Raw genomic sequence first — 25,059 nt, 5'->3', positions numbered from 1 at the left:
TGTGCGCCCGCCTTCGCGATATTTGGCTCAAATTGAAGGCGGGAGCGGGAGCGCTAGTGAGGCGGCGGGGCTCGGGGAGAGGGGCGGGCTGGGCTGGGCTCCGCGGAATCCGTGACTTCCGTCTGGCCTCCCCGGTAAGACCGCCCCGGGTTCCACTCGCCCCCTCCTCCCAGGCTTTCGCCCGCCCTCCAGTGATGGAGGCGCGAGCCGACGACCTGCGGCCTTACTGGGGGGTGGGGTGGCGGGCGCTGTCCCCGTTCTTGGGCCCCATCTCCCCGCCCCAGGCCCCTCCATCTCCCGAGGTCCCGTGAACCCCCCTTCCCCATGGGCCTCCCGCACGCCTCCCCTGGACTGGGGGGAGCACCTCCTCCCTAATCCCCCCCATGCCCCAGTCCACGGTTTCCCGGCGTACTCCCATTGAGCCCACCCACGGGCTTGCAACCTCAGGGGGCATCTTCACTCCAAGAGGGCACCCTCGTCCCACCCCACGGGCCCCATCCCAGTAGGACCCATTGATCCCACCCACTGACTCCCAGAATGCCCCTATGGGGCCCACTCCACCTGAGCCCCAACCTGCGGGGCGGCACCTCCACCCCAGGGGTCCCCGCTGTTCCCCCTCCAATGGGGCAACAGCCCTGTGCCACCATGGATTCCCCTCCCTCCCCCACACCCATCTTGTCCATGACTATCACCCACCCAGGAAAGGCCCCATCCCACGAGATCTCCAACCCTGGTCATTCCCACAGCCTTCTCCCCTCCCCCTCCCCGCCTCTGCCCCTCCCCTCCACTTCAGGGTGACCCCAGTGTTCCCATTCCACTGGCTCCTTCCCCAGAGCCTCCTCCCCTGGGCTGGGCAGCCCTCCCCTGGCTCTTTTACACCATTCTGCCCCAGAGGGTACTTTGTGCTACTAGCCTCCCCACACTATCCTAGTTCCTGCCCTCCCCTGTCAACCCTTGTTTTTTCATTCTATCATGAAGGCTCATTCCAATGTCCTGCTACTTCCATACTCTCCTGCTCATTTATTTTCCTGTTCTTTGTCCTTACTTCTTACTCCCAATGAAGGAGGCTTTCTGAGGACCCTGCCCCTCAAATTTGATCCTTTCCAGGTGATCCCATCCAGGTGAAGAACATGGAGTTTCTCTCTGAGAATGATGGGACCACTAGGACTCTGCTTCATCGGGTGCTGGAGTTGCATCCTTTAAGCTCCCCAGTCTCATCTAATACTAGGCTAAGGTTGGTCCATCATCCCTTCAGCTCTGACACTTAGCCCAGGGTCACTTAAAGGGCTCCCTCTTTCCACAACTTGTGGATGTTGTGGCTTTGGGATTGGCTAAGGTCAGTCAGCAAGTACAGATGGCCTTACTGGACATTGGGAGGGATGCATTTAAAAAAAAAAAAAATTTCCATATAATGCACGTGGGGGACTGGGCTCAACTAGCTTGAGTGTAGTTTATAATTCACTAGGGGCTACATGTGAAATTTAGGACAGTAAGGCCTCATGATTGTTGTTGAGTTCTGTCCAACTCTTGGTGACCCCATCTGGGTTTTTCTTGCCAAAGATACTAGAGTGGTCTGCTATTTCCTTCTCCAGCTCATTTGACAGGTGAGGAAACTGAGGTGAACAAGGTTAAGTGACTTTTCTCACAGTCACACAGCTATTAAGTATTTGAGGTCAAATTTGAACTCAGGTCTTCTGGACTCCAGGCCCAGCCCACTGCATGCTACCTAGCTGCCCCATAGTTTAATGGAAAGAATGTCAAATTTGGACTCAGGAGAGATCTTTGTTGAAATACTGCTTCTGAAGCTGGCTCTAGTGGTTACATGAAGTCACTACCCCCTGTAGACCTGTTTTTTTTTCTGTAATGTAGGCATAATAATACCTCCTTCCACAAGGCTAATGGGGATCCATGGGACAGTGTACTGAAAGTTCTGATTACACCTTTTAAGTTATAGATAAATGTGGTAGCCTAGCCTTTTTTTGTTTTGTTTTGTTTTTTGTTTTTGTGGGGCAATGGGGGTTAAGTGACTTGCCCAGGGTCACACAGCTAGTAAGTGTCAAGTGTCTGAGACCAGATTTGAACTCAGGTCCTCCTGAATCCAGGGCCGGTGCTTTAACCACTGCGCCACCTAGCCTTCTGACCTCCCTTTTATCTTATTTTTAAGAATACCTCTCACCATTTACCTGTAGAAGTTAATCACCATAGGACTGAAAGGTTTTACATCTAGAAGGCATCTTAGAAATCACCTAATCCAACCTTATTCTGCGGATGAAGAGCATTGAAGAACAGAGGCTTGAAATGATTTGTTGAAAGTCACAAGGAAGTATGCTTAGGCTTACTCCGAGTGTGCCCTGCAAAATTAAGAAATATGTTAAGGGCCTAAGCTTTAGCTTAAAAGAGAAAGCATTTATTAAATACCTACTGTGTGCTAGGCAGGCAAGATTACCCTCAAGGACCTTACATTCTAATTGGGAAAGACCATAATGGAGAGCTAGAAGAACGGAAGGGCTTTGTGTCGTTTCCTGGGTATCTGAAGGTGAGCCTCATTCTCCCTGAGATAAGGTGAAAGGTCACCTATGACTGCCCAAGACAGTTCCAGGGATGGAGATTTTAAGAGTTTTTGTGACATACCTGTGGACAGGTATAGAATTGGCCTAATTAAAACAAGACCCCTCTAGTAATAGCCTTATTGCTGGGTCTTCTTAAATTACCTGAATTCTTTTTCAGCAAGAGAAGTCTTTCCTCATCTGTGAAACGTCCACGCCGCAACTTACGTGACACTCTGACTGGCTCAGACCTGAGTAAGCAAACAAAGGTAAACATTGAAGGTTCCCTTATCATCTATTTGAGAGACATGGAATGACCAGGATGGGGGAGAGGTATACCATGAAACCTGGAGGTTCTCTGGCCTGGAAATTGAGGATATAAGCCCACCTTTCCTTTGTTGTTGTTGAGTTGTTTCAGTCATGTTCAACTCTCCATCACCCCATTTTGTTTTTTTGGCAGAGATACTGGAGTGATTTGCCATTTCCTTCTCCAGTTTATTTTATAGATGAAGAAACTGAGGCAAACAGGGTTAAATTACTTTAATAGGGTTGCCCAACTAGTAAGTGTCTGAGGCCAGTTTGAACTCAGGTTTTCCTGAATCCAGGCCTGGTCCTCTATCCATTGTGTCACTTAGTAGCCCAAAGGTCTTGGGGACTTGGCCTGGCTAAGCAGAACCTTCAAGCCTATAAAAGTGTTGTAAGATCATGAGACTTGGAGGGAGAAGACCTGGGTATGCATTTCTTCTCTAGCCGTGAAGCTAAGACCAAATAGGTTTAGCTTTACTTATCTTTAAAATGAGGATAGTAATTCTTGTAATACCTACCTCATAGAGTTGTCTTGAAAGAATTTTATAAACCTTAATGGTACAGAATTGTGAGTTGTGATTATTGGGGTTGTATGATCTTGGTTGGAATGATAAGAAGAAGGGTTTCTAAAAATTGGATCCATGGGTGACTGATTAGTGGGCCTACTAATCCCAGACTTGTAAGGAATAGTTCTGCCCAAAATAGGTACCATGGTATTGACATACTTGTTTATTCCTTGTATGCCCTCTGTAGACTGCATCTGCCCAGCCAAAGGATGCTGGAGCTAATGGTCAGCTCTATGACTTCTTGGAAGAAGGAACACCCAGGATTCTTCTGAAGAAAATCCTGCAGACTGGTGAGCCAGGGTCTGGGCATGCAGGTGTAAGGTCACCACTGCTTGAACCCTGTGGCACAAGTGGCCCACATGGATGTGCAGCCTCAGGGTGGTCCAACCTGAGGTGTGGGTGATTGGCTCTTCAGTGAAAGATCCCTGTTTTCCCTAGAGGTAGCTTGCTGCTTCCCAGAGCAGGACAACATGGGGTCAGAGGCTGCTGAAAGAGAAGAGATGGATTCCTCTTGACCCTTGCTCCCCAGAACTCATTTCCATGCCTGGGTGTCGCAGCCCCATTTTGTGCTCCCTTCCAATGAATGTCCTCTTTGCAGCTTCAGAAGCCTCTGTCCTGATGCCAGCGCTGGTGAATTCACAGGAGCCAGAACCTGTACAGTCACAGGAGGAAAGCAAGTGGAACAGGTCTGAGGCATTTTGAGCATTAGAAGGGTCTAGGGAGGCTGTCCATTTGGCTCAAATTGGCTTGCTTTCCTTTCAGTCTGGACTTGCAGGATCCCGAGCCAGAGCACTCTGTGACTGTGGCTCCACGGTTGCTGGTCCATAGCAGGAAGAAGCGCTGCCTTCGAGTATCTGAGTTTGAGCAGGAAGTGGACCAAGGACTTGCCCTTGCTTCTTCAGGTGAGGTTTCTAGGGTCCCGACCTCTTCCTTGGAACTCTGGTGGAGCCTGCCCACTGAACTTTGAGAATACCTGGAACTGCCTGAGCCGCAGTCCACAGGGATGAATACCTGTTTGTGCCTCTTCCCCCATCTTCCTGCACTAATAATCAGGATTTCTTCTGTTTCTCTTGTTTTGGGACAAAAGATCTCACTGGAGAGCAGCCAGCTTCAGCCAACAAGTCCTCTGTGACCAGGTGCCTAAGAAAATACTTGTATTGCCATGTATTACCATGAAGGGGGCGTGGACAGAACCTGAAGACTGGAAGAGGGACAGATTATGGAATGTAGCGGGAAGTCATCCAGCCACTGGAAGAGAGCTTTTTGGAGATACTAAGAGATGGTTTCTCCAAGGAAATAAGCCAGAGACAGGGGAAAGTGCTAGCTAATGGCCTGGGGGGGGGGGGGTAGGTGTCTAATTCAGAGCAAACTTCCCTTTTGCCAGGTCCTTCAACCTGACCTTGGCCACAGTTGTGCCCCCTGAGTCTGTAGAGAAGCCTGGCTTGGCCCGAAGGCCCCGGACCCGTAAGACAGTTGACGTGAAAGCATTTGAACAAGGACTAAAGGACATCCCACCTACTCATCGCCTCCCATGTAAGGCCACCTTGTCCTGGGCTCTGTGAGGAGAGAGTCTAGCCTTTATCACAAAAAAGCCGCCTTTTCTCCTTTCTCCTTCTCCCATCAACACCTGGGCATTTTGGCCTCAGGGGTGTTTCAGGATCCCCAATTTTTTCCTTTTAAAGTCTATTTTGATTTTCCCAAGCCATATAATTGATGTGAGAAGGAAGTGACTAAGAGCTGGCTATTCTTACCTCCTTCTTGGAAATTTGTGTGAAAGCTGGACAGGAGGTGTTGTAACAGTAATGAGCTTGAAGATTTTCAGTTAAGAGTCAAAGATAAAATTAGAATGAAGCTCTTATTGAAACAGTCCCCTGCAGAAGGCAGCCACTTGTAGCTGGACCCCTTGGCAGAAAAGGAGCCCCCTCTAATGTGCTATTGTGCCTGAGGTCGCCACCCAGCCTTTCCTTTAGCTGGGACTATGCAGGGTGGCTGAGAGAGCCGGCTGAATTAGACTAGGAGCAGCAGAGAAGGCGAGTGCTGAAGTATCTAGCATTGGGGGCAGCAAGGTGGCACAGTGGTTAAAGCGCCAGCCCTGGAGTCAGGAGGACCTGAGTTCAAATCCAGCCTCAGACACTTGGCACTTACTAGCTGTGTGACCCTGGGCAAGTCACTTAACCCCCATTACCCTGGCCCGGGGCGGGGAGAAGAAGTGTCTGGCATGAGGATCCTCTTAGCCCTTGAGGTTCTTCCCTAAGAGGTGGTTGAGTAGAGATGACTGGTGTTGTTTGTGGCATTAGCCAGAGACCCTTCTTCAGTGCTGAGCTCAGCCTTGTGACAGTCCTCTCCTTTGCCTTTCTTTCCTTCATGTTCAGATCATCACACTGATCACAGTGCCACTCCTGTGGATGTGGACGGGCCCTTCCAGGCGAGTCCTGACTCCATGGGCTTCAGGAGAAGCTTATCAAAGGAGCAGGAGCAGAGGGCTGTGACCCTGAAGGCTAACCAAAGAACAGAGAAGGGTAGAGGGGTCAGGGTAGGGCAGAGGGCTGGCCATAGTCAGAAGGAACCCAAGTGCTTGGTGCTGTGGGTAGCAAGTGGGTGCTTTCTAGACGTCTTAGGATGTGGTGACGGTGGGTGTCATCCATAGCCCTTGTGTGACCACATGATGCTTTTCCATTCTGGGGACCTGGTTGGGGATTAGAAGTGGGATAGGCTTGAGGTGCCAGAGAGGATTAGAGAGAACTCACCCACCTCTTTGTTTGATTTTCTTCTTTGGTGCCCAGGTCCTGGGAGGCCAACCAAGTCTTACACAAAACGTCCAAGTCAAAACACTCCCCTCTCCACCAGCTCCACGTCTACAGGAAAACGAAGCCGAACTTGGGCAGGAACACCAGGTCACAACAGCCGCCTCTCTGCTCCCTCTGGGCCTGCTGGGAGCAGCATTTTCAGGGAGGCCAGAGATGAGGCGGCTGTGGCTCGTCAAGGAGAAGAGGAGGAAGAAGAGAGTGGCATGGATGATGAAGCAAAAGAACCAGAAGAGGACACAGAAATCCTTCAAAGGACTGGTACTGTCAGGGTTCAGCCAAGACCAGGGATGACTAGGCCAATCCAAGTTGATTCGCCTCGCCCCTACAAGGGCCCCAGAAACATACACTACACCCAGTCTCATTCCATTATAGGGAGGGGAGACCTACTTAGGTTTTGGCTGGGAGTCAATGGCTCCTTAGATTTGTTTTGGTTTGGTGAGGCAATTGGGGTTAAGTGACTTGCCCAGGGTCACACAGCTAGTAAGTGTCAAGTGTCTGAGGCCGCATTTGAACTCAGGTCCTCCTGAATCCAGGGCTGGTGCTCTATCCACTGCGCCACCGAGCTGCCCCTGCTCCTTAGATTTCCGAGCTGCTTAACCCAATTGAATGTGGGGAGTGTAGAAGGAAAGATTCCTTGGGATTAATAGTCAGTACATCATTTAGGCATTCAAACATAGGGAAAGGGATTTTCCCGTTGAGCTAGGGCCTCAATTGTAGATACTCTAAGAACTGTGTTGGGTTGTTGGCCCGTGATAACCAAGTCTTCCTAGGTGTTGGGGAGAGGCAGACTTTCAGGGGACAACTCGGTTCCCACCTGGCCAGTGGGTGGAATCAGTCATTTCTGATCTCTTTCTTTTTGGTAGCCTCAGAGAGTAGCATGGAGACACCAGAATTTCTTCGGGCCAAGCGAAACGAGAGACGTTCAAGGCCTACCTCCCCAGCACCTCCTATTACTAACACTACACTGTAAGTATCTAGTATGTTGCTCTGACACATCCTGTCTTTTTCCCTGTATTATTCACCTGAGAGGGAATAGGGCCCTGGAAAAGCTGATGCTCACCATCCCTACCTAGTCCATGGTTCAGTTTCAGTGGGAGGTGTTTAGATCTATTTCCCTGTAGCTATTGAGGGCCTCTGGCCTCCCGTCCTTTCCAGAGGGTTTCAGAGGCATAGAATGCTCTCTGAACCTCACCCTTTGTTTCTTTTGTGTCTTCCCTTAGGAAGACTCTTGATGGAGGGAGATGTCCTTTGGTCAGGTTTCTCCTGGGGCTTAGAGATATGAGCTACCTGGCCCCCAGGGGAGAAGGATGGGCTTTCTCAGCACAGGCCTGGCTCTGGATGTGTAAGGGATTTTGTTTCTAAATACCCAACAGCCACAAAGCTGCTGTGTGAGGTACAAATGTGAATAGGACCCACCCCTCAAGAAAGTTAGGGAAGTTTTAGAGGACAGAGACACGAAAGGTTTTCTGGAGGAGCCTGGATTTAAGCAGCTGGGAACTGGGAGAGGCAGCAAGAGCCGGATGACTAGTCTCAAATGGTCCAGCTGAGCTGAAGCCCGAAGCTGGAGACGCAGGTTGGCACTGTCTACTAAAGGACCGCCAGGTGATGAGCAGAGACATGGTGAACATTGCGCTCCACATAGCCTGGGCCCTCTTCAGTACTTATACCATGTCATGATGGAGGTGCTAAAGGGGATTAGGAGCCTGGCCTGGGCTCCTGCCAGGCCCCTGCCAGATTGGCAGGACCTTCTTCCTTCTGTTCTTCCTGATTCCTAGGTTGCCCGCCAAGCCCACCCAAGCCAAACATGCCCCCAAGCGCCGCGCCCCACGCCCTAGGCAACCCTGTGATCCAGACAAAGCCAGCCTGAAAAATTACTGCAACGTCTTCAGCTACTATGCCAAAATTCCTATGGAGAAGTCAGCCTCTGAGACCCTGGTGAAGTGGTGAGTTGGTGGGTTTGGCAAAGGTCCTAGGTCACCTTCCTTCCACACACATACACACCTAGGAACGGAGACTTGCATATTTGTGTGTCGAGCTAATAGACCTACTTCACAGGGCGGAATACTGGGCTCTGACTTTGTGTGTTTCTGGGCTTCTAACTCTTGCCTTACCTTCCCTTGTAGCCTGGACCAGTATTTCAGGACACTTTGTGATGACCTGGAGACCTTTGCTCACCATGCAGGCCGAAAAACTGTGCTGCTGGACGACTTGGAGCTGTTGATGAGGCGGTCAGTAGGCCTGCACCTGAGCCTTTTCTGCCCATCACCCAACTTTAGGAAAGCCAGGGGTGGGGGAGGGTTAGAAGGATCCTCCAGGGAGAGTGTCTTGTGCTGACATTTCAGGGGGATCCCTTACATATGATATAACCATTCTCTTCCCATCTTCCTCCCTCCACCTTCCCTATTCTAGGCAGGGCCTAGTGACTGATGATGTTTCCCTCTATGTGCTTGTGGAGAGATACCTGCCCTTGGAGTACCGGAGGCTGCTCATTCCTTGTGCAGCGAGTGGCAATTCCGTCTTCCCTGATGGGTAGGGATGGTGGCATCCCAGCTTCTCTAAGTCTGGGGACAAACCCAGTAAAGAAGTGGGCTGGAGCCTGAGGCTCCTTGGAGGCCTCCAGGTAAGGCCTTTCCAGGAGTAGACTCTTCATGTGCTACCGTCAGTGTCAATAAAATGTGATAAAGCCACTTTAAAGAAGATCCTGATGTGGCCAAGCCAGGGACCAAAAGCAAAAGTCAACCTTTCCCCTCCACCCCAGATGGAAATCTCATTCCCTTTCAGTCTGTGCAGATGCATGTAGTTGTCAGGGAGGATGAGTAAGCGGCACAATTGTAGAACCTTAGAACTCGGAGCTTAGTGATCAGCCAGTCCGGCATCTCTGCTGGCCTCCTGCCCATGTCCCTGCCTGTGAGCAGGCCTCCCTGGCCTCCCTGCCTCTACTTTAATCTTCCTAATGAACAGGTGTGACCCCATCCTTCTTCTGCTCTAAAACCTTCATGGGCTCCCTCCTGCATGCATAGGAAATCACAGCCCTCCTGGTCCTGGCATCTCAGGTTCTCTGCCCTCTGGCTGGAACCCCAGCAAGCAGCTGTTTTGGTTGACAGTCTCCCACCTCTGTTCCTCCAGGTGATTCTGGCTATGGGGAGTGTGCTCTGTCCCTGTCTCTCCTGGAGACTTTCCTTTGCCCCAACAGCCTTCTACCTACATGTGGTGTGTCCTATGATAGGCTGAGGAACTGTGAGGGTGTCGCTGTCGCCCCAGCCAGGACCAAGGGCATGACCCGTAGTAAGAAAGTGCTCGTAGGATTCACACCCAGGACTTTAGACTTCAAGGCCAGGTCTCCAGGTACTTCTCTTCCTGATTCCCACCTTGGAAGCTTGGTTTCCCTTGTAGTCACCCATGTTTCTTTCTCCTCTCCTCCCTGTGCGCGCCACACACTCATAGGACGCAGATTCTTACAAATGATATATTTGTTTTCAAAATTAAGGAATCTTTGCTTTCGTGATGGGGGTAGAGGGAGGGAAGGGAAACAAGAATGTGGTTTGGAGCGGCTTTCGACCCTCTGCTCCTGCTTCCGTGGACGGAGGCAGGAGAAGGTCTAGCTGCTTGGCTCAAGCTCTCGAGGGCCCATGCGCTTCACAGCTCCATTTTGTAAGTTTGCCAGCAGGACTCCTTCTTCCTCGACACACTCTGGCTCCAGGTCTTCTATAGAAGTCTTGAAGGCTTGGCTCACATAGTTGTCCAGGGTTTGTTCATCCAGAGAAGGGTCAATGGAAATCAGGGCCTGGCGCAGCTGTCCTGGGGTTATCTCAGCCATCCTAGCCCCAAATAAACAGTTAGACCTCAGTTGTGCTCACCTCTTCCCAGCCCTCACCAGGTACTGCCCCATCAGCTGGTCAATGAGAGGAAGAAAACTCTGTGGAGAGTACATGGCATTGGGAGGGGAGTGCAGGCCCAGGGAGCAGGGCACAGAGAGCATCAGTTCTGCAGGGCCCTGAGTCAGGTCCTGTGTAGTACACATGAGTTCTGCTTACAGCCTTCAAGGAGCCTGGTTTGCTCAGTGGTGGAAGCAAGAGCATCTGCATTCAATAGGGAACATTTGTTAAACAGCCAAGGCAAAGCATGGTGCAAAGATCAAAAGGGTGACTAGGGCCTTGTCTTCCGGGAGCTGACATTCTTTTAATCATAGCTACCAGAGATGTAGTACTTTTTAATTTTTTTTATCTTTTGTTTTTGTTTTTTTGTGGGGGCAATGAGGGTTAAGTGACTTGTGCAGGGTCACACAGCTAGTAAGTGTCAAGTGTCTGAGGCTACATTTGAACTCAGGTCCTCCTGAATCCAGGGCCGGTGCTTTAACCACTGGGCCACCTAGCTGCCCCCAGATGTACTTTTTTTTTTTTTTAAGTGAGGCAATTGGGGTTAAGTGACTTGCCCAGGGTCACACAGCTAGTAAGTGTTAAGTGTCTGAGGCCGGATTTGAACTCAGGTCCTCCTGACTCCAGGGCCGGTGCTCTATCCACTGCGCCACCTAGCTGCCCCCAGATGTAGTACTTTAAATAGAGTTTCTTATGGGATCCTCACAACAGCCCTGGGAGGTAGGTACTATTATCCCATTTTTATAGAGGAGGAAACTAAGGCAGACCAAGCTTTAAGTGACTTGTCCAGGGTTGCACAACTAGTAAGCTTCTGAGGCAGGAAGTGAACTTGGGTGTTCCTGACTCTGAGTCCGGAACAACATCCCTGGTGCCACTTAGTTAAATATAAAGTGTGTATGGCTGGAGATGGTGGTGACTGGCCAAGGAGGAAATGTGGACAAGGTACCAGAGGAAAATTTAAGAAAGTGGAGAACAACAACAACAAAAAAAACAAAAAACAAAAAAGGGGAGCAGCTGGGTGGTGCAGTGGATAAAACACCGGCCCTGGATTCGGGAGGAATTGAGTTCCAATCTGCCCTCTGACACTTGACACTTACTAGCTGTGTGGCCCTGGGCAAGTCACTTATCCCTCATTGCCCCGCAAAAGAAAAAGAAAAAAGTGGAGAACACAGGATTTTAGTCCTGGTTCTAGCACTCAGGCTGTGACCATAGGCAAGTCATTTTTCTGAACCTGTTTCCTTATCTATAAAAAGGAGGTCCGCATTATCCACATCACAGGGAGAAAACCACTTTATAAACCCTAAAACACTGTATAAATGTGAACTGTTATGTTGCTTTTCTGGATAGAGAAGAACAGAGAGAGCAGAAAAGTATTGATTTGGGTCATGGGAGTACTCACTTGTTAGGCCCAAGTTCTGTCTCCAGGTCCATCAGATAGGCCTGCTTCTCATTTTGAGCCTGGCTCCACAGTTTATGAATGAAAGGCCTTGAGGTACCCAATTCATCCTGGGAGAGGGCATAGACCCTAGTTAGGGTTCAGTGTAACAAACCTGGGTCATAGGTGAGGGCCCTAGACTGGGAGAAATCACTCATTCCACTCATTTTTTGTAAGGAATCCTATACTGGAGCTCAGGAGGAGGGAGATTGGAATGAAGACAGATCCCTTACCTTTAGGCTTAGAGGAAGGCTCCTATTGAACAAAAAGTCCTTCCTCAATGCTCAACCAAGCTTTGCTGTCTCCCATCCCATCCCCGGCCTGTCCATTTTGCTGCTAAAGTTCAGTTTGCAAGATCAGCCCAGACATCCCAGTGACAATGTTTCTTTTTGTTTTTGGTGAGGCAATTGGGGTTAAGTGACTTGCCTACGGTCACACAGCTAGTAAGTTAAGTGTCTGAGGCCGGATTTGAACTCAGGTCCTCCTGACTCCAGGGCCGGTGCTCTATCCACCAGTGACAATGTTTCAAACCTGGAAGCCTGGGGCTGAGCTTTTTGAGGAAAGTAGCCCTGGCTGGAGTGATCGCCCTTGAAAGATGGGACCCAGGGCAAAGGCAAAGAGCAGGCCATTGGTGCGTTACCTCAGCAAACAAAAGTCGGTAGTGGACCACGTCATGAGGGATGCCCTCCAACTGGACCTTGGCCAACTCCAACAACTCCTGAATCTGTTCCTCTGTCTTGAGGGGGAAGGTGTTCTTGAGCACTGTGCTGTATAGTGAGAGAAGACACCAGGAAGAAAGTGGGAGAGGAACCAACCCAATGGCTGCTTTCAATACAGCAAACCATAAGTACCCGCTGGGACCCTGGCTGAGGAAGAGAGTCCTGCTGGCTCCGGGAGCCAGGATGACCAGGTCTTTCCCTTCTCCCAAATCTGGCTGTGGTTCTGGATGAAGGGTGGTGGGAGCTGGGTGATAAACAATGGCGAATGGAGTGTAGTAGTGACGGACCAGGTGTGCGATTTATTATGGACTTTTTTTTCAGCTTTTATTTTGGCAACCCTGGGGGGAACTAGACTCAGACCTCTCCTCCCTGCCTTTACTTAGGGCTTCTATGAGACTGGGCACAACCCCCAGGGTATTCTGAGAGCAGGTGAAGCACTAACATGTGGTCTGTCTCTGTGCTTCCTCTTCATGTATGGCCCTCAAGTTTTAGTGGAAGACCAGTTCAACAAATCAGCCAATACCATCAAGGGTCTCAGTGTTAGGTATCAGTGACACTGAGGCAAAAAACAAAAAGGGTCCCGTCCTCCATTTTGTCTCATGGGGCTACTATTCCTAAGCCCCAATCGTGAATGCTCAGGGGCAGGGCCCCACTGGCTTTTCCAACCTGAACTGATCTAAGGTGAGGTTTCCCTCATTCTGGCTGTCAGTGGTGTTCAGCTCCTTCAGCAGATTGGACACGAGTTCTTTCTGGCCAAGGTACACGTTTTCGTTCACCTGGAGAGAAAAGCCTGGTCTGTGGCAGCAGGGATTGGGGTCATTCACTCTGTTGCTAGCCTACAGGAGCCTGCCCAGGTATTAGTGGGGAAAACTAAGTCCCAGAGGGGCAGACCCTTGGGATCCACAGGGCAAAGGAGAGGTAGGAAGGATAGAAAAAGGTGATGATATTGGCTGCCCAGGAGTGACCAAGCCCCTTCCTCCTCTGTGGGTGGGATAGAGATTTTTATGGAAGGGAATTCTATAGAGGCCATTTCAGAGCCCATAGGACCATAGATCAGATCTGGAAGGTCCAGCCTGCATTTTTTTTTTTTTTTTTGGATGGGGCAATGAGGGTTAAGTGACTTGCCCAGGGTCACACAGCTAGTGTCAAGCATCTGAGGCTGGATTTGAACTCAGGTCCCCCTGACTCCAGGGCTGGTGCTTTATCCACTGCGCCACCTAGCTGCCCCCAGGCCTTTTTTCTTTCTTTCTTTTTTTTTTTTAAAGTGAGGCAATTGGGGTTAAGTGACTTGCCCAGGGTCACACAGCTAGTAAGTGTTAAGTGTCTGAGGCCGGATTTGAACTCAGGTACTCCTGACTCCAGGGCCGGTGCTCTAGCCACTGTGCCACCTAGCTGCCCCCAGGCCTTTCTTTTTACTCCTCTTTACATCAGTGCCTTTTCATATCATGGCAGCTTTAGAGAATCTCTAAGATTCCTTCCAGGTCTGAAATGATTCATTGTTCTTAGACCTTTTCCCTTCTTCTACTTATTCCACTTCAGGCAATTTGGATTCTCTTTTGGTGACCCTCCTCTTTCTGGGGTGTTTGGGTTAAGCGCACCTTTCCTGTCAGGACATCATGGAATTGCTTCATGACCTCACTGGAGTGAAAGAGTTTGACATTTTCAAAAATGGTGTAGGACCAGTCCATGGCAGAGACATCCCCAAAGCGTTTTTTCAGGTAGTTCAGGAAAAACTGGGACATGGTGGACGTCTTCTCTTTCTGCAAGAAAATGATGGGGTGAGGTTGGAGGTCAGAGAGTTGGTGGGATGGCTGCCAAGCCTGCTTCATCATCTGCCTCTCTCATTGGGCCCCTTAAGAATTCTATCCTCCCAAGCCCATAGGACTTTTTTTTGGGGGGGGGGGCAGGGCAATGGGGGTTAAGTGACTTGCCCGGGGTCACACAGCTAGTAAGTGTCAAGTGTCTGAGGCCGGATTTGAACTCAGGTACTCCTGAATCCAGGGCTGGTGCTTTATCCACTGCGGCACCTAGCCGCCCCCAAGCCCATAGGACTTTCATCTTAGATGAACTCTTCATACCATTTTCCAAAAAAGACTGTGTCTACCCTGTCCCCACCACCCTGCTACCAGAACCCTGGCAGGCCTTATAAATGCCAATTCCCTTTATCTCCCCATTCCCTTGGCCTTGGAGTGGGGGCCTCTCTCCCTCTCCCTCTCCAGTCTGACTCTGCTGAAGTATTAGTACCACCCACCAATTTGTCCCATCATTTGCCCTCCCACCAACCACAATCAACCTGATCTTCAGCCATCCGCTCTTTCCAGACATCTTTGATGATGTCCACCACTTCCTTTTTGCTTAGCTTTTTGTTTCGGGCAAACCCTCCGGACCGAAGGAATTCAGGGATGTCTTCAGTGGAGCCCTGGAAAAGGGGATATGTTCCTACCAGCCATGGAGTTCTGAGCCAATGTGCTTTTATTAATTCATGTTAACAGACATTTACTAAGCACCGATTGTATGCTGACTTGCTGAGCTCAGGCCAGTTTTCACTAGGATTTGAAAGCCTTTCTAAAGCCATAGGGTGTAAATGGTACTTCCAGAGAGGCAAAATCAGGAGTTGCCCCTCAAAAAGCTTAGAGGGCAGGGGATATGTGTGTTGACCAATCCCAGGGAAAGGTCCTACCAGCCCTTGGAAGGTCTCCCTTTCTCGGAGAAGTCCTGAACCAATCTCTTCTAGTAGCACATCAACAAGCTGGTCACTGCTTTTCCCTTGAGACAACAAGTTCCAGCGTTCTTGTCCCCCAGATATCACACCTGTGAGAGGAAAAGCAAGGGAAGACGCTGGAGGCTGATGAACCTGACAAGAAAGAGGGGGCGGGGTTCCTAGAATCAGAATTCTAAGTGGTCATCTAGTCTAGCCATAACCAAACAAGAATTCCATCTGTATTATCCCTAACAAGCAGTCTTTTGCTCCTAATGGATCAACCTTTGGATCCTTAGGAAATTTTTTTAACATGGAATGTTACTTATTTATGATTTCCACCCATTCCACTGCTTGGCCTAAGCTCTAGGGCCAAACAACCTAAGTTTAATATTTCTTCTCTATAGTAGCCCTTCAATACTGGGAGACAGCTATCATGTCCCATTCTTGGCCCCCAAGTTTTATCTTTTCTAGGCTAAACACACATTGGGCACTTTATGAATCTTTGTCGTTTCCCCCATCATGATGGGTCCTGTTCTGAATGGGCTCCAGCTTATCCTAAGATATGGTACTCTGAATACAATGTGCCAGATGTGGCTGAACAGGGGCCTGGACTCTGAAGACCTCCCTCATTTTTTAAAATTTATTTTCATTTCGTTTCTTTTTTCTTTCTTTTTTTTTTTTGTGGGGCAATGAGGATTAAGTGACTTGCCCAGGGTCACACAGCTAGCGTCAAGTGTCTGATGTCAGGTTTGAACTGAGGTCCTCCTGAATCCAGGGCCAGTGCTTTATCCACTGCACCACCTAGCTGCCCCCTCCCTCATTTTTTATATCACGGTTTTGTTACTTCAGCACAAGACGTTATCACTGCCATCACCCACTGATGACTCATTGAACTTCTAAAGACCCTAGAATGTTCTACTTAGGAGGGTCTTCCTCCCCAATCCACCAAGCCCTGCACCAAAGGGGCAAGATCTAATCCTGCAACTTGGTCTTTATTTTAGAGTGGGTTTTCCCTGGATCTTGGTCCCAGTATTGCCCCTCTCCCCACCTTCACACTTGGCCCAGTTGGGCCTGGGAGTGGAGGTCCGTTGTATCTCCTGCAGCTCACTGTAGAATTCATCCCTATCTCTTACAATTGTCATGTGAACCTGTAACAGTGTGTCGTACTCCTTCCGTATCTCTTCGAAGTCAGTTTTTAAGCTTTCCACCTGGAAGACAGGTATAGTTCAGGTCAAACACCAGAGGACCCTATGGAAGTATGGAGTGGTGGTATTGTGGAAAGAGTACTAGGTTTTTGAGGACATTTGGTGAGTTCCTGCTTACTTCCAAACAACTTTTGTTGGATAATAATAGTAACAACTAGCATTTATATAGCACTTGAGGGTTTACAAAATGCTTTATAATGATTTCATTTTATCTTAACAACATTGGGAAGTATGTATTATTATTATTCCCATTTTATAGATAAGGAAACTGAAGCACAAAGGTTAAATGACCTGCCCAGGATCACAAAGCTGGTGAGTGTCTGAATCTAGATTTGAACTTAGGTCTTACTGACTGCAGGTCTATCTCCTGAACCACCTACTTCCCTCTGGCCTTAATCGAATGAGGCCTAGGTCATAGTGGAGGTCCATCCTAATTCTAAATCATATAATAAAATGAACTCCCCCTTCCAACACTGGGCTGTGAAGTAAGAATGTCTCTCTCTAGTCCATCTCCCCACCACATGCAGCTCCACAGTGGGGGAAATAATCTTACCATTTCGAATAATGCCTTGTTTCTTTTCTCCTGCATTTCAAAGTCCCTTCTGGGGACAACATCACCAAAATTTGCCTTCATTGTGTTCAGCTCCTTCTGAGTTCTGGTGAGGTCTTGACGAGCCATTTTCAAAGCCAGGGTTAACTTTACAGGGTCTTCTCCCCATACATCTTGAAAAATAATCAGCCCCATTAGTGCCCTGGGCTTACTTCTTTCTGAGTTCCAGCAAAAACAAAACAAACATCTAAGGCCTTTTCTCCCTTGATGCAGCCTTCTGAGGTTGCTCCAGCCACTAGGTGGTTCAATTTAACCGAGTCCCTAACTTTGTGCAAGGGCTTGAGGGGTAAATACAGGGAGAGATCGATCATATACTGCCCACCTCAAACCTACCCTATAGAGGGGGAGATAAACTACCACAACTAAAATACAAAGGGAGGGACAGGGAAGGAAAGATCATTTTTGATTGATCAGTGAGGGAAACCTTAGAGATCATCTCATTCAATTTCCTTTAAAGAATTTGAGGCTTGGAGACATTAAATAATTTGCCCAGAGTCACACAGGTAAAAAGAGGCAAAATCAGGATTGGAACCTAGGTGAGGGCGTTCCAGTCCATTGCTTTTTCCCTTATGGAGAACTTACAAGTTCAGATCTGAGACTCCTCTCTTTGATCACCAACATTCCTCAGTCCGTACTACCAAAGCCCTTTAGGCAGAAGTCCCTATAGAATAATACTCCAGACTGGTGCCTTCTTTTGTTTCTGACTACTCAGTTAAGAAACTCTAGAGGAGATGCCTTTGGAGGCTTAAAAACTACATTATCTACCTGGAGACTGGGCAAGAGACATGTCCTCCCGCTGATATCGAAGCTCATTAAGATCAGCAGTTAGGATCCTTCGGGCATCTCGTTCATTAAGGAAATGAAGATATTCTTCTGCCAAGTTTTTCCGTAAGTTGGTCACCTGTAGGACAGACAAGTTCAGCTTGGACCATACTCAGGGGCAGCTATAAATTTTCTGACCTTACCTGGACCAGATGAGAGGCTAACAGGGCATGGTCTGCCTGGGAAGGTTTTAATGTAATTAGTGATGCTCCTGCTTACCAGATGTGTACATCTGGAAGAATAAGACATGTATGACCATTGTGGGGACTTAGAAGTGATTCAGTTAGGATCGAGGAAGAGAAGGAAGGGAAAATTTAGCTGTTTCCAAGACCCAGAAGAGAAAGGTGTTCACAGGGAGAAAGTTGGAGCACTGAGGGGACACATTTTTCTCATCTTGACCCATGGACTATGAGTGTGATCTAGAAGGGAGGTTTCAGTGTATGCTTTCAGGTAGGGCTGGACACCCTTTGTTAGGTGTTTCCTAAGATGCAGGTTCCTCTTTGCACCCCCTTGTCAGCAGGGAAGGAAGAGATTTGGCAGACTACATCAGACCCACTTGAGTTTGCAGAGAGATCTTCTCTTCGTTCTTCTTGTCAATGAGCTTTAATAAATTAATTTTCTCTTTCCTCAACATTTTGATTTCATATCTTTCTTCTGCCCTGATAGCCAGGATTTTTTCATTGCAGTCTTCAGATACATTAACTAGCATAGCTTTCAGTGGCTCCAGAGACCGAATCTTCTCCCTAAAGTGAGCTGATCAAAGCCAGAAAATATGAGAGGAGTCCTTCAGTCCAGGGGTGTATTGGCTGGGGTGGGGGTTGGGCAGTTCTGCAGGTCACTGAACAAGTGGTCTGGGTAAAAACCATTTCAAGAAGGACTGAAGGGGCAGCTAGGTGGTGCAGTGGATAGAGCACCAGTCCTAGATTCAGGAGGACCTGAGTTCAAATCCCGCCTCAGACACTTAACACTTTCTAGCTGTGTGACCCTGGGCAAGTCACTTAACCCTGAATGCCTCACAAAAAAAAAAAAAAAAGAATACTAGATTTCTAGGGGGCAGCTAGGTGGCTCAGTGGATAAAGCACTGGCCCTGGATTCAGGAGGACCTGATTTCAAATCCAGCCTCAGACACTTGACACTAGCTGTGTGACTCTGGGTAAATCACTTAACCCTCATTGCCCTGTCAGGGAGGGGAAAAAAAAAGCTGCTCAAGAAGGACTGGACTAGTTGGTGGTGACTCTAGGTGTTTAAAAGATTATAGAAGTGGGGGCAGCTAGGTGGCGCAGTGGATAGAGCACTCCTGGAGTCAGGAGTACCTGAGTTCAAATCCAGCCTCAGACACATAACACTAGCTGTGTGACCCTGGACAAGTCACTTAACCCCAATTGCCTCACTAAAAAAAAAAAAAAAAGATTATAGAAATAAAATCCAGTCCAATCCTGTTTTATAGATTAGGAAGCAGATCCATAGAAATCCAGATCCAGTGACTTGCCTAAAGTCACATAATCACTTAATAACTCAGATATTATTTGAACCTAAATTGTCTGACTGAATGCAGGGCTCCTCCCATGATATCACTTGGTTTACTTACCTAGAGTCTAGAAACTCATATCTTAAGGCTTCAGGGCTGAAACAAAAACCTACCCAGAGAAATTCAGAGCAATATTCTTGAGTTAGTATCCTGGGTGTAAGAAGTTTAGGACTACAAAAGGCTATAAAATTGTGCATGCCCTTTGTTCCAACAATAGCATGATTAGGTCTGTATCCCAAAGAGATCAAAGGAAAAGGACCTATCTGTACAAAAAATTTATAGCAGCTCTTTTTTTTTTTTTTTTTGTGGTGGCAAAGAATTGGAAATTGAGGGGATGGCTGAACAAGTTGTGGTATATAGTTGGGATGGAATACTACTGTGCTATAAGAAATGAGCAGGATGCTTTCAGAAAAACATGGACATTTACATAACTGATGCAAAGCGAAGTGAGCAGAACCAGGACAACATTGTACATAGTAACAGCAGTATTGTACAATGAGCAACTGTGAATGACTTTGCTTTTCTCAGCAATATGTGAGCTAAGACAATTCTGAAGGACTCATGATGAAAAAAACGCTATCTACTTCCAGAGAAACAATTGATAGACTCTGGATGCAGATCAAAGCATACTTTTAAATAGCTTTCTTTTTTATTTTGCTCTATGTTTTTTAAAATTTGACTAATACAGAGATTTTTTTTTTTTGCATGGCTGCACATGTAATAACCTGTATCAAATTGCTTGCCTTCTCAATGTGGGGGGAGGAGAAAAAAGGAAGTCATTTGAAACTCAAATTTTTTTAAATGAATGCTAAAATAATAAACAAAATAAACTTGGGGGCAGCTAGGTGGCACAGTGGATAAAGCACCAGCCCTAGAGTCAGGAGGACCTGAGTTCAAATGTGACTTTAAACACTTGGCACTTACTAGCTGTGTGACCTTGGGCAAGTCACTTAATCCTCTTGCCCCACAAAAATAAATAAATAACTAAATGAATGAATAAATAAATGCTAAAATTTTTTTACATGTAACTGGGAAAAAATAAAATATTTGGGAAAAAAGCAGCAGCAGCTTAGGGCTGGCTGGCATACTTGATTTAACTATATGGGGTTTTCCTCAAAGTCTTAGTAAAGCTTAAAACTCTACTAAGATTTTTGGGAAAACCTGTATAATATAGATACTGATTTTTTTCTGGACATACCAAAGTAAAGGTCTAAAAAAGTAGTGACTTTCAAAAATAGTCCCCTTGGAAGGCTTATGTTTATTCTAATGATACTGACATTACTCTGCATATGAATCTCTTTGGGGTCTCTAGAACTTAAAGCATCTTCTTCTGAATATCCTCAATCATAGAAAATTGAACTTTGAGAGTAGATTTGATTTTTTTGAAACCGTTTGGAGTGTTGTCTGGTGAATAAGGTGAGTAAATTCAGGCCGGAGAATATGTGTTGGGAAAGAGACAGAAAAAGATAGAATAAGAGGGAAGATGAGGATGGGAGGGCGAGAATGGGAAATAGGAGGAGAGAATGAGGGGGAGAGAAGGGTGGCTAGAATACTAGAATGAGATTTGGAAGGGACAATGGGGTTCATCTTGCCAGCCTCTCAACAATATTGCTAATAAATTATCATCTAACCTCTGTTTGAATCATCCCAGTGATAGGCAACTAATGCACAAAACAGGTCATTTCTATTTTTAGATAAATCTAATGGCTCAGAGGGTCTTCTGCTGAGACAAAAAGTAGCTTATTTACTGTTTCTGAAGGCTTTTAAAAAAATTGTAATAAAGTATTTTATTTTTTCCCCTGTTACATGTAAAGATAGTTCTCAACTTTTGTTTATACAAGCTTTCCAATTTCAGATTTTTCTCCCTCCCTCCCCTCCCCCCCTCCCCTAGACAGCAGGCAATCTGATATAGATTTTATATATATATACACACACACATACATACATAATAACATTAAACATATTTCTGCATTAGTCATATTATAAGAGAAAAATCAGAGCAATGACGAAAAACCTCAAAATAGAAAAACATCAGCACCAAAGACAAAAGAAATAGCATGGTTCATTCAGCATCTATACTCCACAGTTCTTTCTTTCTTTTTTTTTCTTGGATTTGGAGATCCTCTTCTATCATGAGTTCCCTGCAACTCTTCTGTACCATTGCACTGGTGAGAAGAATATAGTCCATCACAGTAGATCAACACACAATGTTGATGATACTGTGTACAATGTTCTTCTGGTTCTGGTCATCTTACTCATCATCAGCTCATGCAAGACCCTCCAGGTTTCTCTGAACTCCTCCTGCTCATCGTTTCTTACAGCACAATAGTATTCCATTACATTCATATACCACAACTTGTCCAGCCATTCCCCAATTGATGGGCATCCCCTCAACTTCCAATTCCTTGCCATCATGTAAAGAGCAGCTATAGTGCATACCCTTTGACCCAGCAATTCCACTTTTAGGTCTTTTGCCCAAAGAAATCACGGAAGGGGGAAAGGGACCCACATGTACAAAAATATTTATAGCTGCTCTTTACGTGGTAGCAAGGAATTGGAAGTTGAGGGGGTGCCCATCAATTGGGGAATGGCTGGACAAGTTGTGGTATATGAATACAATGGAATACTATTGTACTATAAGAAATGATGAGCAGGAAGAGTTCAGAGAAACCTGGAGGGTCTTACGTGAGCTGATGATGAGTGAGATGAGCAGAACCAGAAGAACATTGTACACAGTATCATCAACATTGAGTGTTGACCTACTGTGACGGACTATATTCTTCTCACCAATGCAATGGTACAGAAGAGTTCCAGGGAACTCATGATAGAAGAGGATCTCCAAATCCAAGAAAAAAAAAGAAAGAAAGAACTGTGGAGTATAGATGCTGATTGAACCATATTATTTCTTTTGTTTTGGGTGCTGTTGTTATTTTTTTCTATTTTGAGGTTTTGCATCACTGCTCTGATTTTTTCTCTTGTAACAGGATTAATGCAGAAATAGGATTAATGTTATTATGTGTATATATATGTGTGTGTATATATCTATATCTATATGTATATGTATAGAGATATATAGATATAACCTATATCAGATTACCTGCTGTCTAGGGGAGGGGGGAGGGAGGGGAGGGAGGGGAGGGAGGGAGAAAAATCTGAAATTGTAAAGCTTGTATAAACAAAAGTTGAGAACTATCTTTACATGTAACGGAAAAAATAAAATACCTTATACATTAAAAAAAAAAAGAGCAGCTATAAATATTTTTGTACATGTGGGTCCCTCTCCCCTTTCCATGATCCCTACTGCTTTAGCCATTCATTACTGGTCAGATTCTTTTGTGAAACCACTTTTGAGTATGGGATGGACATCCTCTGTTCAGCTCAGCCTAACCTAGTCTATAAGAATCTGAGAGTTCCAGGAATCTAAGTGGGTGTCAGTGTTGAGCAGTGGGAAAAGGCCTGGGTTGAGTCAGAAGACAGCCCAGTTATTGCTCTGCATCTCCCACCAGCTAGTCATAGGACCTCCTGGAGACTTTGTCTCTTCATCCATCTGCAAAATGAAGAGGCCAGGCTAAGTGATCTTTAAAGTCCCTACCAATTCTAAGAAACTACTAGGCTTTCCCCACCCCCAACCCCTTTTAAACTCTTTGAATGACAAGTCATCATCTCTTTACTTGTGAAGGGAGGACCCACCCCCCACCCCTTCCCTGTTCTAAAAAGAATCCCAACCCTGTCTTGTTTTCTATGGGAAGAGTGAAAAGAGGAGCTTGGGGAAAAAATAAAGTTCTTTGTGGATAGCAGGATAGCAGTGTCCTAAAAGATGTGACCTCCTTTTCTACTCTACAGTTCTTATTCTTGTGATGAGCAGCAGTCCAGAAGTATAGTGAGAGACAGCCTGCTAACAGGGGAAAGACACAGGACTTATGGGTCAGAAAACCAAATCTTGGCTCAGAAATTTAGTAGCTGTGTGATCACAAGCAAATTGCTCAGTCTCACTCAATTTCCTCTTCTACAAAATGAAGATAGGAAATGCCTGCATTACCTACCTCACAGGGTGGTTGAGAAGAGAGTACCCGCAAAGACCCTTCCAGGAATTACAGGACCACAGAGTCGGCAGCCGAGGGAGCTGATCAGTTTGCCATGGGAGGCAGCACTCACATGCTCTCTCACTCATTCACGCACACATTCACACATGCACGCATACAGGCTGGAGGGTCTGAACCCAAGGTCTTACCTAGTGTGACTTCATACGCGTTCTTTATGGAAGACAACAAGGGTCTGTAGGTTTTGAAATCCTCTATAAAGAATTCAAAGATTTCTCGGTAAGGCTAGTGAAAAAAGGAGAGAAACAAACCATGGAGGGAAAGCTGAGGGAAGAAGCCCTTTTGTTGTCCTATTTCTACCTCCCTGAAATGCTCTTCCTGGGCACTTAGTGGGTATAGGAGAGCTGAGGAGGTAACTTTTGGGGGCAGAGCCAAGATGGCAGAGATAAGGCAGGAAGTTGCCTGAGCTTTCCCAAATTTCCCTTGGAAACAACATTAAATCAAGCCTCTAAATGAATTCTGGAGCTACAGAACCTACAAAAAGCTGTAGTGAAACAATCTTCCAGCTTAAAATAATTTAGAAGAATTTCAGGAAAGATCTGTTTCACTTAGGTTAATAGTGCAGAGGGTGTCTGGGCAAGCCAGCAGGAGGCTCTTAGCCACAGCACAGATCAGCAGCTGAGGCCCCTCAGTCCTGGACCAGCAGATTAGTGGCACAGCAGGCCAGTTGTGAGGCCTCCAGCCCCGAAGCAGAAGGCAAACTATCAGGTGGTGTATCCCATACACAACAGGTGCAGCTAGGCTGGAACACCTGAGTGCAGTAAGCAAGGCAAGCCCCTGAGGCCTCAAAGCAGAAAGCCAGTGATCAGATCACTGGCCCCTAGCTCAAGAAGCTTGGGACAGTGCCCCCTATTCTCCAGGAGCAGAGGTCAACTTTAAGAGTCACGAAATAGGCTAAAGTATGAGTAAGAAATAGAAAAGAACCCTCACCATAGAAAGCTACTATAGTGACAGGGAAGACCAAAACAAACTCAGGATAACATTGTCAAAATACCTATGTTCAAAGCCTCAAAGGGGAGATGAATTTGTCTCAGGACCAAAAAGCCTTGAAAGAGCTCAAAAAGGATTTTATACATCAAGTATGAGAGGTAGAAGAAAAATTAGGAAAAGAAATGAGAGTTATATAAGAGAGTCAATAGCTTGAAAAAAGGACAAAAAATTGACTGGGGAAAACAATTCTTTTTAAAAAAATACAATTGTCCAAATGGAAATGGAGGCGCAAAAACTGACTAAAGAAAATAGTTTCTAATTAGAATTGAGAAGATGGAAGCTAATGATTCTATGAGACATCAGGAATCAGACAGAGTAAAAAATGTAAAAATAGAAGAAAATATAAAATACCTTCTTGGAAAAAGTAACTGACCTGGAAAATAGATCCAGGAGGGGCCTTATTATTGTTCTGTTTGATGAAATTATTGTTTCTATGATTTGTTATTTGACCCATTCATTCTTTAGAATGAGATTATTTAGTTTCCAATTAATTTTTATTTTCCTGCAGGGTTAGATTACTCCACCCAATTGAGTGTATATGTTATTCCCTCCTTGAGCCAATTCTGATGAGATTGAAGTCTTTGAGCCAATTCTGATGAATATTAGGCTCATTTACTGCCCAGATTAAATAGATTACTCCATCCAATTGGGTATGTGTGTTAATCCCTCCTTGAGGCAACTCCAATTAATTTTTGATCTATCTTTCCTTGGTCCTTTTTTACATGTAATTTTTATTGCATCATGATGTGAAAAGGTTGCATTTATTATTTATGCCTTTCTGCATTTGACTGTGAGGATTTTATGTCCTAATACATGGTCAATTTTTGTATAGGTACCTTGTACGTCTGA

General features: G+C 46.5%; 2 protein-coding genes across 4 annotated transcripts in view; one reads left to right on the top strand and one right to left on the bottom strand.

The window, feature by feature from the left end:
- Positions 1-67: 67 nt before the first annotated feature.
- CENPT (centromere protein T) lies at positions 68-9,122 on the top strand. Of its 3 annotated transcripts, XM_043981367.1 has the most exons (14): positions 68-134; positions 1,108-1,234; positions 2,728-2,815; positions 3,606-3,708; positions 4,017-4,104; positions 4,181-4,320; positions 4,506-4,554; positions 4,803-4,951; positions 5,791-5,937; positions 6,202-6,483; positions 7,089-7,191; positions 8,001-8,168; positions 8,349-8,453; positions 8,635-9,122. In XM_043981367.1, the coding sequence occupies exons 2-14, from the start codon at positions 1,131-1,133 to the stop codon at positions 8,756-8,758; spliced, it is 1,650 nt and encodes a 549-aa protein (XP_043837302.1). In that variant the 5' UTR covers positions 68-134; positions 1,108-1,130; the 3' UTR covers positions 8,759-9,122. The 3 variants fall into 3 exon arrangements, with proteins under 3 accessions (XP_043837302.1, XP_043837301.1, XP_043837303.1); XM_043981366.1 differs by lacking the exon at positions 68-134 and having other exon boundaries at positions 1,058-1,234; XM_043981368.1 differs by lacking the exons at positions 68-134; positions 5,791-5,937 and having other exon boundaries at positions 1,058-1,234.
- A 605-nt stretch (positions 9,123-9,727) lies between these two features.
- Positions 9,728-25,059, bottom strand: part of TSNAXIP1 (translin associated factor X interacting protein 1) — a 33,998-nt gene continuing 18,666 nt past the window's right edge. Inside the window, exons 5-16 of the mRNA XM_043985343.1 lie at positions 23,352-23,445; positions 18,149-18,345; positions 17,536-17,671; positions 16,714-16,883; positions 16,004-16,163; positions 14,935-15,065; positions 14,548-14,673; positions 13,853-14,014; positions 12,921-13,030; positions 12,176-12,302; positions 11,500-11,606; positions 9,728-10,043 (exon numbers count right to left, since the gene is read on the bottom strand). Of these exons, the coding sequence (XP_043841278.1) occupies positions 9,824-10,043; positions 11,500-11,606; positions 12,176-12,302; positions 12,921-13,030; positions 13,853-14,014; positions 14,548-14,673; positions 14,935-15,065; positions 16,004-16,163; positions 16,714-16,883; positions 17,536-17,671; positions 18,149-18,345; positions 23,352-23,445 (1,740 nt within the window). The 3' untranslated portion in view covers positions 9,728-9,823. The remainder of the gene's footprint in view (positions 10,044-11,499; positions 11,607-12,175; positions 12,303-12,920; positions 13,031-13,852; positions 14,015-14,547; positions 14,674-14,934; positions 15,066-16,003; positions 16,164-16,713; positions 16,884-17,535; positions 17,672-18,148; positions 18,346-23,351; positions 23,446-25,059) is intronic.

The sequence above is a fragment of the Dromiciops gliroides genome, chromosome 2 (assembly GCF_019393635.1).
Source record: "Dromiciops gliroides isolate mDroGli1 chromosome 2, mDroGli1.pri, whole genome shotgun sequence".
Classification (NCBI taxonomy): Eukaryota; Metazoa; Chordata; class Mammalia; order Microbiotheria; family Microbiotheriidae; genus Dromiciops; species Dromiciops gliroides.
Note: the sequence above shows the minus strand (reverse complement) of the source record. Positions and strands in the feature narration are given on the sequence as shown.